Source organism: Mandrillus leucophaeus, unplaced genomic scaffold (assembly GCF_000951045.1).
Source record: "Mandrillus leucophaeus isolate KB7577 unplaced genomic scaffold, Mleu.le_1.0 Scaffold90, whole genome shotgun sequence".
NCBI lineage: Eukaryota > Metazoa > Chordata > Mammalia > Primates > Cercopithecidae > Mandrillus > Mandrillus leucophaeus.
Genome location: NW_012109808.1, coordinates 1,618,280 through 1,632,374, shown reverse-complemented (window position 1 = coordinate 1,632,374; position 14,095 = coordinate 1,618,280). Strand labels below are relative to the sequence as shown.

Below are 14,095 nucleotides of genomic sequence, written 5' to 3'. Positions count from 1 at the left end.
GATCTCAGCTCACTGCAAGCTCCGTAAGTTCAGTCTCTTTAGAAAACATAGGAAGTTTCATTATCCACTACACTGTCCTTTGTGGGACAGTTGTATGCTATGTCCAAGCTCTCTTTGTAGTAAAAGTTGTAGGACTACAGCTTTTGGGGTCACACCATTCTCCTGCCTCAGCCTCCCGAGTAGCTGGGACTACAGCCACCACGCCCGACTAATTTTTTGTATTTTTAGTAGAGACGGGGTTTCACTGTGTTAGCCAGGGTGGTCTCAATCTCCTAACCTCGCGATCTGCCCGCCTCGGCCTCCCAAAGTGCTGGGATTATAGGCATGAGCCACCGTGCCCGGCCGAGAATGTCTTATCTGGAGTAGGACTTATGTAAGTATTTGTTGGATGAGGGAATGAATGAATGAATGAGCGAATGAATGAATGAAATTATAACTGCTAAAGTATGGTATGGAAGAGCTTACTTAACTCTTGGATTTAGGGTATTGGAGTACATGCAGACAATGGAGACCACTATGCGTCTGAAACCCAATCAAATAAAAAACAGGGGAAAAGAGCAGAAATCTTAACCTGGAAGTTTAGAAGGCTTAGTGGGGGAGGAGGATCTGTTTCTTTACTTTAATTGTTGCATATAGCTTGGACACTGATGGAGAGAGTTTACAGCTTTGTCAGGTACTCTGTTCCTGGACACTTGTGTTCGTTTAGTGGTTGGATGACTCAACTGTCAAAAATGCCAAAAAAGGGAATCCTGAAGGAGCAAGTAGTTGAATTTACTGATCTTTAAGATCCATGTGAGCCCATAGTCCTACAGCTTTTACTTCAAAGGGAGCGTGGACATAGCATACAACTGTCCCACAGAGGATAGTGAAGTGGATAATGAAATTTTCTATGTTTTCTAAAGGGACTGAACTTACAGAGGTTTTTCTGACAATATCAACATTCTCAGGAATATCAAAAGATTGAAATAGTTTTGTCTTCTTATTAATAAGAGACCAGTAATGGAGACCACAGAGAAGTAGTAGTGGATGAAAGAGAGTTGGCTTTGAGGGAAGTGAGAAAAGAAAGATCAGTTATAACATTATTCTGAATTGCTTAAAATATGGGCAGTCTTCTAATACCCTGATAGGGTATTTATTTTCTTTATTACTTTCAGACTGTGAAAATACTGCACCATCAGGAGGCCCTATGTATGTGTGGGGAGAAACCTCCTAGCACACCTCAGTAGCCTCCAAGGTTATAAGCTGTGCATGGTAATTGATGAAATCATCTTTAACGTATTGAATTTGAGTCTTCAAAAAATGTTTAAATCATTTATTCAGCAAAGTGGAGGAGTTTAAAGATGATTACAAGCATGCTTTGTGGACCCCTGAAATTAGCAGTTTATTTGGGGAGATAGGTGCACAAGCAAATAATTATATTACAATTTGAAAAAAATTAAAAATTATGATATACCTAATATACTAGGGGAATGATTTGCTTTGGGAGTTCGGGAAGAAAGGACGCAGCATCTTAAAGGATAAATTTTGAAGGATAAGAAGGTATAGGTGGTAGATACCTAGGAACAGTAGGGAGGCAAATATCACCTAGAGACTTGGTAATAATGTTGCTTTCTAATGAGTCAATGATACAATTATCAAATACTCTTCAGAGCTGGGATGTTAATTTTTCAGAAAACTCCTAGATGCGAGCAAGACTTGGGAAAATATTAATAAATCTGAAGAAATGATGTATTAATATCAATCGGTAGGGAGAGTTTGGACAGAACTCAATGTAGAAAAACAAGAAAGTTAGGGAGATGCATCTCAGTACCCTCATGCAAACACTACCTAGAAGAATGGAGATCCTGTTGTTGTGGTTTGTAAATTCCTGATGTGTGGTGAACATGCTGGACTTCCATTAGCAGGATGCCATTTAAACATTGTTTCATAAAACAAACTCCCCTTGCTCTAAATTAACCTATAGTCTGATTATAGTTTGCCTTCCCATCTAGATCTGTCTGTAGGGAGAACAGGTACTGGTTATGCTGACATGGACATTCCGATTCATATGGTAGTTATGGTTCTCATCGTAAATGAATGTCGTTTAGTGGCTTTCTAGTTCATACACATTAATCTCTTGTGAGCTTAATGTTACTCTGCTGCTGAAAGTACCACTCTGAGTACCAAAAAGAAATTCCAGTTCCTAGTTTTACAAAACTGAGATCCAGACCAGGATGATGGACTAAGATGAACTCCTCGAGATAAATGTCTCTTGGTTACTAGCCCCATTTTGAAGTAGCACAACTTCAAGCAGGGTTGTACAAGTCAGATGTGGTCCGGGGAGACATATGTAGGTGGATTTAAGATGCTTTAAGTAATCAAATTCCGAGAGAGTGGAAAGGAGGAAGGTGAGGCAAGAGAGAAGTGCAGAAGATAGATTATGAAAGGGTCTGTCTTTTCTGGCAGAGGATGTTTCATTTGTTTTTAAAGTAAGTTGAATTGAAAGGAAATATCATGTATGTTTCTTTTAGTAAAATATGATTCTAGCTTAAATGATTAATTCTTTTTTTTTTTTTTTTTTTTCTGAGACAGAGTCTCACTCTGTAGCCCAGGCTGGAGTGCAGTGTCCGGATCTCAGCTCACTGCAAGCTCCGCCTCCCGGGTTCACGCCATTCTCCGGCCTCAGCCTCCCGAGTAGCTGGGACTACAGGCACCTGCCACCTCGCCCGGCTAGTTTTTTGTATTTCTTAGTAGAAACGGGGTTTCACCGTGTTAGCCAGGATGGTCTCGATCTCCTGACCTCGTGATCCACCCGTCTCGGCCTCCCAAAGTGCTGGGATTACAGGCTTGAGCCACCGCGCCCGGCCAAATGATTAATTCTTAATGAGTGGATCTCCTTGTTATTTTTTTTTCAATTCAGGTTGGGTTTGTTGCTCACATAATTTTCCTGGTTTTGTTGTATTTAGCAGGCCAGTTGAAGATGATTAGGTTACAGTGTGATGACTGAAGGTGTTATAGTTAGCCATCATGGATTTGGTCCACCATTTAGACATTCAATTCTAGTGATTTTGTTATTTTATTACAAGCCCTATGATTTGCAATTTCTCTAGTAATGTAACTGTATAAACATAAAGATTTAGAATTGTTTTTGCCTAGAGTGGTTCCCCAAGTCCTTGTAATCTCTTAAAAGTCCTTAGAAACCCCTTTTCATTAAGTATACAATGACAAGATGGAAAAGTACCTTCATCTTTCTCTTATCAAATTTTCATGACTCAAAAGCATTTATGTGGTATAATTGCATTTGAAAACGTAGAATTTTTCTGAAACTATATTTTGATGAGATAAAGGTGGTAACACTTATTTTTTTCCTCAGTTGAAGAAACTAGCATCATATTTAGCAGTTTATATTTTCTGGTGTTTTACTAATGTTCAGTGAAAGCTTGAAGTCAGTGTCTGATATGAGTTTTTACTCTCGTTCATTAGTGAGAATATGTTATTAAAATGGGAAAAGGTTCTTTTTTCTACTTATTTATTTATTTATTTTTTGGTTAGGGAATTATAATTTTGTTTGCGAAATATCTGCTCACCAGTTCCCAAACTGCCCTACGATGGAACTCTACAATTTTACCTCAGTTAATGAGTAGATTAAAGTGTTTTATTTTGGCAAAGTAAGGGGACTGATGGAATCAGATTTTTTTTCTAATCCACTGCTAGTTGGTTGAACAGATATTATAATTATTTCTTGCCTCCACTTAATAGTAATCACCTTGTTTAATTTCTTGTCAATGCCTTAGGAAAAACATATAAGCATTGAAGAAGAGCACTTAAGGAGGACCGAAGAGGCCAGATTGCAGCTCAAGGATCAACTTCTTTGCTTGGAGACTGAACAGGAATCCATTCTTGGTGTGATAGGAAAGGAAATTGATGCAGCTTGTAAAACATTCTCCAAGGACTCAATGGAGAAATTAAAAGTAATTATGAATTCTCATTGTGCCTTATATTTTCAGTTAGTTTCCTAATATATAATTATAGTAGGATTTTAATGTATGGTAGTCAGATTATTATTATGTAAAATTCTATAAAACAAAATAACATTTTGCATTTTTTAGAACAAGGCACTGGATCTGTTGCACAGTTGTGGTGAGAGAACGAATGGTGTTCTTTCATTGAATTGCCGTGTCCCACTCTGTAAAAAAAAAAAAAAAGAAAAAAGCCTTATAAGAGAGGTATCTCTTGGATTCAAGAGGCCTGGAATTTGAGTTTTCACTATCACAGGCTATTTTTGTTGTTGTTAGTATATTACCAGCTAACATTTATTGAGTTCTCTAGTATAGGTACTGTATGTAGTATGCATGGTGCTTTAGTCTCTCCATTATCCTCTGAAACAACCCTATCTTTTAGTTACTCTGATTAAACCCACTTAAGAGAAAAGGAGGTTTGGACGGTTTAAGTAACTTGCCCTTGGCTGTACATCTGCTTAAATGCTAAACTAGGACTTCAAACCTATGGAGTCTAACGCTGGAACCTAAGTTAATAACCACTATGTTATCTGCCTTCCCTGTTTAAACCAACTATATTTAATGTAGTTTTGCTATTTTAACAAATGGAATACTGCTACCCAATTTAGAGTCATAGTAAAATGATGAATAAAAACAGAAGTGATCATGGATGCTCTGAATTTCTTGCAGGTAAGCACTTCTGTCAACTGTAGGTTATGCTGCCATTTTATATACAGAGAGCATTACGTTGCTTTGATATGTGTAACCATAATACATTACAGTTTAGCATCATTTACCCCTCTATTTACTGCGTTGGGTGATATGATGGCACTCACATTTTGATATTATGCTGAAATGATTTTTACTTTTCAGAAGTTTCTACTATTGATTTTGACATTTGTCTTTTTCCTCCTCTAGAATGACCTTCCTTTCTCATACTACTGTGTTCCCCTCTTTTTTCATACTCTTTCTGCCTTTTCTTCTATCTTAAATTGTGTTTAAAAGAAAATATAACTAATTCTCTTGCAGTCAAGTCGTTTACAGAATTTGTCTTTAATGGAAATATTTTAACTAATAGAATTTGGTAGAGTTGATGGAATTTTTACAATGTGTATTCCCATTTACAGTTTTTATTTAAGTTCAAGTATTAGTTTGAAAGGACTATGAGTCTAATATGAGAAATAATTGGCTTTAGGGGGAAAACTAACTCTTTTAGAGCTATTGTAGGGCCTGTGATAATTCTGACTTATTTTTTTTTCCTGTCTAATGCTGCTTTTAAATTTAAGACTTGTCATATTTGCATTTATTTAATGAATATGGAGCCTTGAAGATCATAGTTTTTATCTCAAAGAAGTATATATTAGCAATGCAATATGTATTCTGTATTTAAATATTTGTAACAGGATTGTTTGTTTTCAATCATGTGGGAAGGTAAAATGGAAACATTTGGATCATGTTGTAAGATATATATATACACACACACACACATATGCACACACATACATGTGTATATATGCACACTTTTTTATGGGCAATTGCAGGCAAATACATGATCTGCAGATAGCAGATTGCTTAAATATTTTATTTCTTTATGAGTCACAAATTATCCTTCCAAAATATTCCAAAAAGCATCCAATTTTTTATAGGCTTTCAGACATGGAGTGACTGTGGTAATGGGTTTTACACTTCTTCCCCTAGAGAAAGACGAATTTAATCCAAGTCTTGGGTGGAAAATAAATCTAAAAGAAAGGAAATTTTATTAATTTTTTAAGAGTCTACATTTTTTTCATTGTGGGCCTCTTTTCATTAGTAACTTCTGTTGTTTTATTGCTATAAACCTGTGAAAAAAATGAGTGCTCAAGAACATAACACTAAAGAAACATACTCAAGAAACCACCCAGGGGTGTGGTAAAGATAAAATTTATTCTTTGCTTTATAGTTTATAGTTCTGACAGAGTGTGGAATAAGTATGTAAAATGTTTTCAAAAAAGAAATAATTCCATTTAGTCATTTATTGATTCCTGAAATATTGCTGATGAGATTTTCAGCCATTGTATGTAAAGAGTAGCAGTGCTATGGAATAGATTAGAACATAGATATGTAATAAATGAGTTTGAGAAAAGTCCTGGGAATGTTGATGTTATTTTTAGTTACATTTTTCTTTTTCAAGTCATTGTACTTGTTACTTATTTATTTGTTACTTATTCCACTTTAGTTAATGTATGTGTTTGACAATGAAGGACAGACATACGCTACAATTATAAAACAATTAGGAAAGTGTCTGAATTAAAGATATATCATTCTCACAGGCCAGTTTTTGATAATTCAAGAGCTCAGGTAAATAGATTAGTTCTGCACTGCACTTATTTTAGTCTCTGTCTTTCCATAACACTTGGTCTGAGTATTCATTCAGTTTTAGAGCATGATGATGATGGGCTTTGGATCAAGACAGGTATAGGTTCACATTGGAAGTCATTGCAAATTTCTAATATATGACCTTGGATAAGTTATGTAAGCTCTTTCCTCTCTAAGAGTTCATGTCTGCAGTTATAAGTTGGCTCATTGAGAAGATAAAGTAAGATAAGATATAGAAGGTGCATATTATAGGGTCAAATATCTTGCACTTAGTAGATACTCAATGTTACCTATCATTATTTTGTATTGCCTTTTTTTGGTAATATGTTCACAAATACATATGGCTTCTCTTTCTTTATGTTTGTAATGACAAATGCTTGTTATAGTGCTTTTTTCATAGTAGACCTTGAAGCCTATTTATTGATAGTGACATTTTGATATCCAGTAACAGTGGTTTATTATGTTCTCTGTGCCAGACACTGTGCTGACACCATTTGTTAAATAGTTAAGGCTATCTTCTTCTTCTTCTTCTTCTTTTTTTTTTTTGAGACAAAGTCTTGCTCTTGTCCCCCGAGACTGGAGTGCAATGGCGCGATCTCTGCTTACTGCAACCTCCGTGTCGTGGGTTCGAGCAATTTTCCTGCCTCAGCCTTCTGAGTAGCTGGGATTACAGGCATGTGCCACCATGCCCAGCTAATTTTTGTATTTTTAGTAGAGACAGAGTTTCACCATGTTGGCCAGGCTGATCTTGAACTCCTGACCTCAGGTGATCCACCAGCCTTGGCCTCCCAAAGTGCTGAAATTACAGGCGTGAACCACCACACCCGCCCAGTTAAGGCTATCTTCTTAAACATGAAGCTATAGATATTTCTGTAAAGCAAATAATAAAATGTGAACATTACTTGTACTTACTGTATCCAATTATCTTTTACTTTGATATTAAACATTAATATTTTTATTAGGCCACAGAAGATTTAATTGACATGTATGACGTTCATGAATGAGAAAGAAAAATAATAAAAGTGTATTCTAGTCAATGACAAATGGATGTTTGCAAATATTCAGCAATGTAGTAGAGAATTGGAAGAGGAAGAATATACTGTGAACTCGAGTGATTAGGGAAAATTTCCTTGAAAAGGCAGGGAGGATATGAGATTGGGTGAGATTTAGATAGAAAGATGGATGAGAGAAAATTGGATATAGGAATACAATATTCATGTATGTGGTATGTGGTAGGCACTTAGTATGCTTTCAGCATTTGTCTAAATGAGTTAACTAATGATATTCCTGACAAAGAAGCAATGTTCACACAGCTCAGGAGGTATGGAGGTATTTGAGAATAGGAATAGACTTCTCTTTGTAGAGGGATAAGGTATTTTTAAACAGGCAAATTTGAGAAAGAGGTCTTCAAAAATATTATTTGTAGCATGGAGTTCAACAAAAGTACAAATTGAGAAAAAACTTTTGTATTTACAATTATAAAATCATTGCCAACTTTGAATACAGTTTAGTAATATGACAAAACCAGATGCAAGGGATTTTATAAATGAGTTGGCATGAAGGAAGTCAAAGCAGCTAGTATAGATGAACTATTATTGTAGAATTTTGTTATTATTTTGAAATACAAAGCAATGTTTGCTTGAAGTCATGTTGATGAGTTTGTGTCTATTGACAATCATTGATAAGACAAAATGGCCCTTTTAGTATTAAATTAGGGTTAAATTTAGTATTAAGTTAAGGATAAATGAGAGAAAGGATTGTTTCCATGTAATCACATATAACCCTCTTTGAAATACATTATGCAGAACAAGGCTGAAGAAAGGAAACAAACAAAAATGAAGTAACCTGACTTTAATTGAAACTGTTTGCCATATGGAGCTCCATAGAATCAGCCTCCACAGATCCTAGCAATGATAGCACTTGATAGTTGATTTTTCCATAACAATATTTATTGCCAATACATAAATAAATGAATACATACATAAAGAGGCATGTAAATGAATGCTGGTTTGGAACTGGTTGAGTATTTGGGGCAAACATTTTTCTTTTCAAATCCTTAAATTGGGGGACTATACTTTTGGATGCTATGGTGAAGAATTTCATTTATATATTTATGTCAGAGAAAAATGTATTTCTGATAGACTCTTTTCTCTTTTGTAGGTTTTTTCATCTGGTCCTGATATACATTATGACCCACATCGCTGGTTAGCAGAAAGCAAGGTAATTGATCTTTGAATCCTAAAGTTATTGTAATATTTATGATCTTTAAGCCATCCTATTTGGTTTAGCCATTTATTTTGTCATGTAACTGAACATGTGAAGCTATAATACTTAATTGCAGGGGAAGAAATCCCTCCAGTCTGTTTAGGGAATCTCTGTGTTTTTTATTTTAACGTTTAAAAGTTAAATATGTAGGCCTAGAATGAGAGAATAAAGGAAAGTAAAACTGTTGAAATATTAAGAACCAGATTATAGATATATGTGAACATTGCCAAAGGAACACAGAAGAAGGAAGAACGAATTCTGTTGTTTGTGCTGGGAGAAAGGTAGGGTATGATGCTACCAGCATGTCAGAGACAGCTTCTGGAAAAAAGCTATATTTAAACTTGGCCTTACAAAAATATGTAGTTCTCAAGTTAGTTAGTTATGGATAGAACAGTGACATGAAGATGAGAATATTTGAGTAACCACAGATAATGCCCTGAGATTGGTGAGTAAGACATGGGTGGGAGGTGATGGAAAGATGAGGTTTACCTTTGAAGGTCAACTATGCATTAGGGAAGCCTCCTAAAACAAAGCATTCTTAACAAGAAAATGAAAGTATAGTGATTGAACATTGAACTTTAACAATGAACCTGTGCATTTCTAGCCATTTTTGATAGAAACAAATACAAATTTATATTTATGCCACTTGAATTAGGGAATTTAGAATGTTTTGCTGCCTCAGAATGTTTTGGCCAGAAACTTCTGTTGTGTGTTAATATTGCATTTCTCAGTTTTCTTTTTCTCAACTTCACAATTCTGACAACAAGAGCAATGTACTTAGAATTTTCTTTCAAGTTAAAGTCTTTATCATTTCTGAACAGAAAGCTTTCACTGCTGTAGTTCAGTTAAATTATGAGAGTCAGAGATGACTCTTAATCATAGCTCTTTAATTTGGGAGCTAGTGAGCAGTTTTCCCTTATCTTTTAATGGGATTGAACTTCTGATCAGACCAGTTCTAATACTGCATGAGACAACAGTTCCTTCTACAGTGTAAACGGGTTGTGATAAAAAATACCACACTGACCAACTGACTAAGGGGGAATTGAATCTATTTACTAGAAAGATGGCTTAAGTTATTGATGGGCTACAATACTGTAATTCCCATGAACTACGACTGGACAGCTCTATAAGTATTAAAGATAAGATCTAAGTCAGAGGACAAAATACTATATGGAAAGCAGAATTGCTCTTGAGATAGTCCATTCTGACATCTTGCAGTATTAGAAGGACCTCTGAGGGCATTCAGTAATTGTTTTCATAAATCTGCCAAGTGAATTTGTTCTGTTAGTATTAATTCTAGAAAACAAGGATTGGGTGGGGTTTGCATCACAGTTGCTTTGTTGGCAGTGGTGGCATAATAAAAATATGAAGTCCAATTGAGAGTTGGACTATACTTACAGGTAAAATAGCTAATGAATGGTAATAAGAAGAAATTACAGGAAGGAAGAGGGTTGAGATGGTCTGTATTAGTCAGGGTTCTCTAGAGGGATGGAACTAATGGAATAGATCTCTTTATAAAGGGGAGTTTATTGAGTATTTACTCACACGATCACAAGGTCCCACAATAGGCCATCTGCAGGCTGAGGAGCAAGGACAGCCAGTCCAAGTTACAAAACTGAAAAGCCTGGAGTCCAGTGTTCAAGGGCAGGAAGCATCCAGCACGGGAGAAAAATGTAGGCTGGGAGGCTGGACCAGTCTCTCTTTTCATATTTTTCTGCCTGCTTATATTTTAGCCATGCTGGTAGCTGATTAGATTGTGCCCACTCAGATTAGGGTGGATCTGCCTTTCCCAGCCCATCCACTCAAATGTTAATCTCCTTTGGCAACACCCTCACAGACACACCCAGGCTCAATACTTTGTATCCTTCAGTCTAATCAATTTGGCACTCAGTATTAACCATCACATGGTCATTAAGGAATGCCAGGTAAGCAGTTTCCATTGATTAGGGGTATGTTTTTGTAATAAGTTCTAACAAGGTATGGTAAGGCCATGTTTTCTTCAGCTTAATGGAATTTACTGAGAAACTACTATGTCTCAGAGGCTGTTACATGCTGTGGACATAAAAAAATGAACAAGGCACAGTGACTCATGCCTGTAATTCCAGCACTTTGGGAGGCCAAGGTGAAGGGATCACGAGGTCAGGAGATTGAGACCATCCTAGCTTACACGGGGAACCCCTGTCTCTACTAAAAATACAAAAAATTAGCTGGCCATGGTGGCATGCATCTGCGGTCCCAGCTACTCGGGAGGCTGAGGCAGGTGAATTGTTTAACCCAGGAGGCAGAGGTTGCAGTGAGCCAAGATCGCGCCACTGCACTCTGGCCTGGGCGACAGAGCGAGACTTCATCTCAGAAAAAAACCAAGACGTTGTCCTGGTCTTTAGAAAAGACAGACATATATGCAGATAATTTCAGTCTTATAAGTAAGAGCTGTAATAGAAGTATGCAGAAGCTACCACGGAGGCTGATGTCCCAGATGAATATTGAAACCATCCAGGTAAAGAGCAAAGAGCAACCATGCAAAGAACAAAGTTCTAGGAAAGGCACAGAACAGAAGCAATTTGATGAATGCAAAGAAAGCTCAAATGATTTGGCAATAGTAAAATATGAACATATGACATGGAGAATGGCAGGGGATGGGGCTCCAGAGGGATTAGGATTAGGTTCATCCAGTAGAGCATTATTTGCCATTTTGAGGATCCTGGATTCAGATCTACATTGCATGGAGAATCACAAAGGAGTTTTGAACAGGATAGAGTAGCATTGCTTATATTTATATTTTGATAGTGAAGTGAAAGGTAGATTAGAGTTGGTAAGATTTGAGGTAGAGAGACCAGTTAAGAAGCTTAGAGTGAGACTCTGAATTAAGAAAATTGTTCAGACATTCAGAGGAAAGGACAGACTGGAGTGATTTTGTTGACAGCATACCCGTGATGAGAGATGTTGTATTCTAGGGTGATAGAGAAAGAAATTTCCAGGATTTTCTAGCCGAAGTAGAAGACTCCGTCAGTGGTTAGTATCTGAATAAATGAACATGCAGTCTCCCAGACAGGCAAATTCGTGGCAGTATTGAAAGAGTTTCCACCAGGGAGACTGATAGTCAGAAATTTCTAGTTGGACAGGAAGGCCCCAAGAGAAGCAAGGACAAAGACACAGATCACAGTTTTTGTTCACATCATGGCAAGAAGTGAGAAGTACTAAAGATATTCACATGGAGACGGTAGGGACAGCATGTCATATCTAGCACAGGCCAGCACTCTCAAGATGGATTCACCTACTAGAGAGAATCACTGTTGAGTCCACATGTTACATTATTGTTTTGTGACAGAGAATAAAGAAAAGCTGGTATTAGCTGTGCTTCCACATCAGGCAGGATCCTGAGTGCATTGGTGTTCATATAAGAACACATTTAATTCCTGGATCCAGTATTTATTCCCTTAAGAAACAAAAAGGTGAATTTATATACTTTTTTGATGGTGTAAAGCTATACTTTTTCTTCTTGGCCTTTGCCCCATTGTATTGAAATTCCCCATTTGCTTCTGTTTCTTTAGTCTGTAAATGTTACTAGGGAAGATCTGTGCTTATCCTGTTCCTTACTACACCTTTAGCACTTATCACAATGCCTGGCTAAATGTTCAATAAATATTTTTTAAAAGAGTAATTATATTGGGCATGCTACATTTTCCCAGTTGAGGCACTTCCTCGACTTAAATATTATAGAAAAATAAATAACAAGCACATGAGATTTCAGTGAATATATTAATTCCTCAGTACTGGTGTTATTTGATCATAGCTATAAACTCGGGATTAGATGGGTAAGAAATACACTTCCAAATTTAGGGAGAAGATTTTTTTATATTGTGTTGTTTGATATCACGCCAAAGAGTTACACTTTTTATAGTATAGTGTATTCTAGGCATTGACAAGCATTTGCTTTTCCACACTGTTTAACTGATGTAGCTTTAGAGATCATGTAATTTGACTGCCTCATTTTGTAGATTGAAGAAACTGAGGCCCAAGATGTTTTTAGTTTTACCTAAGGGCATAAAGCTAATTAGTTACTGAGAAGGGCTTAGACCTCCGGCCTCAGAACTCTGTTCCATCATTTCTCTCCCTTGGTTGTGTAATCCACACTTGAATATAAACCTTACATTTACAAATATTGTCTTTTTATTGATGTGGATTTTTTAAAACATTGTGTGAGAAGTATTAGGCCCAGTGTACTTAATTCTTGTTGGTAGATGTGGATAAATATCTAAAATATTATCCTTCTGATATAGAATGGAAAATGTTACACTCAGTATCTTGACTGATTTGTTGGAAATACTCTTTAGATTATTTACGTGGAATATATTCAGTTAATTGAGCAAAAGTATATATACTGCTGTGGAGATTATTTTGCTTTTTTCTTGATTATATTTATAACTTAGTTAAAAGGTGAAGAAAGTATTACTGAAAAATTTACGTATTTTTAGGTTGACTTGTATTTGACTCTTGCATTTCTAATTTAATTCTTGTTTAGGTGGCTGACCACGTTCTAAAAAATTGCCATCCTCTTTATCTCTGGTTCTTATACAAATGTTTTCTTTCAAAATTGTTTCTAGAGGTTTGGGAAAAGAAGCACAGAAATTAAAGGAGCAAAATTCTGGTTCCTAATATTACTGTTACCTTTATAAGCTATAATCTTTTTATTTAAATTTTCTGTGGTCCTTGATTTTTAGCTTTGAGTCATTTCTTAGTGCCTTTAGTATATTATTACCCTAGGACTCAGTAGAAGAGTCTCACAGATTAAAAAGATCATCTTGGTAGTTTTACTAGATACTTATGAATATTCTCACCTAATCAGAAGCTATCAACTAAACTACGAAGGATTAAAAAAATGCCATACCTGGGTGCGGTGGCTCACACCTACAATCCCAGCACTTTTCGAGGCCGAGGTGGGCAGATGATCTGAGGTTAGGAGTTTGAGACCAGCCTGACCAACATAGTGAAACCACCATCTCTACTGAAAATACAAAAATTAGCTAGGTGTGGTAGCCAGAGCCTGTAGTCCCAGCTACTTGAGATGCTGAGGCAGGAGAATCGCTTGAACCTAAGAGGCAAAGGTTGTAGTGAGCCTAGATTGTGCCATTGCACTCCAGCCTGGGCAGCAGAGCGAGACTCCATCTCAAAAAAAAAAAGCAAAACAGACATATTTACAAATTTATTCTCTATCTTGGTTTACTTAGCAATACTTGTTGATGTAGTTAAATAAATGATCCTATTATGTAATCTGTAAAATACTCTGGTAAGTGGTTAATCGAATGGTTTTTGCTCTGTGATTAATAGCCTTGTCAGCTAATTATTATTGGGAATTGTTAAAGTTATTTCTATATAGTGTTCCAAGCTGCTTCCTCAAGATACTTAATGCAGATGTTGGGTATTTATTCAACAAACACAGATTCTCATAATTGATTATTGATTGATTAAATTTCCATAGGTTGATGTTTTATTTTGTA

The 14,095-nt window shown here is 36.2% G+C and overlaps 1 protein-coding gene across 1 annotated transcript in view; it reads left to right on the top strand.

Annotated features, from left to right (window-relative positions):
* Window positions 1-14,095, top strand: part of CEP128 (centrosomal protein 128kDa) — a 466,161-nt gene that overhangs the window by 176,075 nt on the left and 275,991 nt on the right. The window contains exons 16-17 of the mRNA XM_011969708.1: window positions 3,774-3,950; window positions 8,493-8,552. Of these exons, the coding sequence (XP_011825098.1) occupies window positions 3,774-3,950; window positions 8,493-8,552 (237 nt within the window). The remainder of the gene's footprint in view (window positions 1-3,773; window positions 3,951-8,492; window positions 8,553-14,095) is intronic.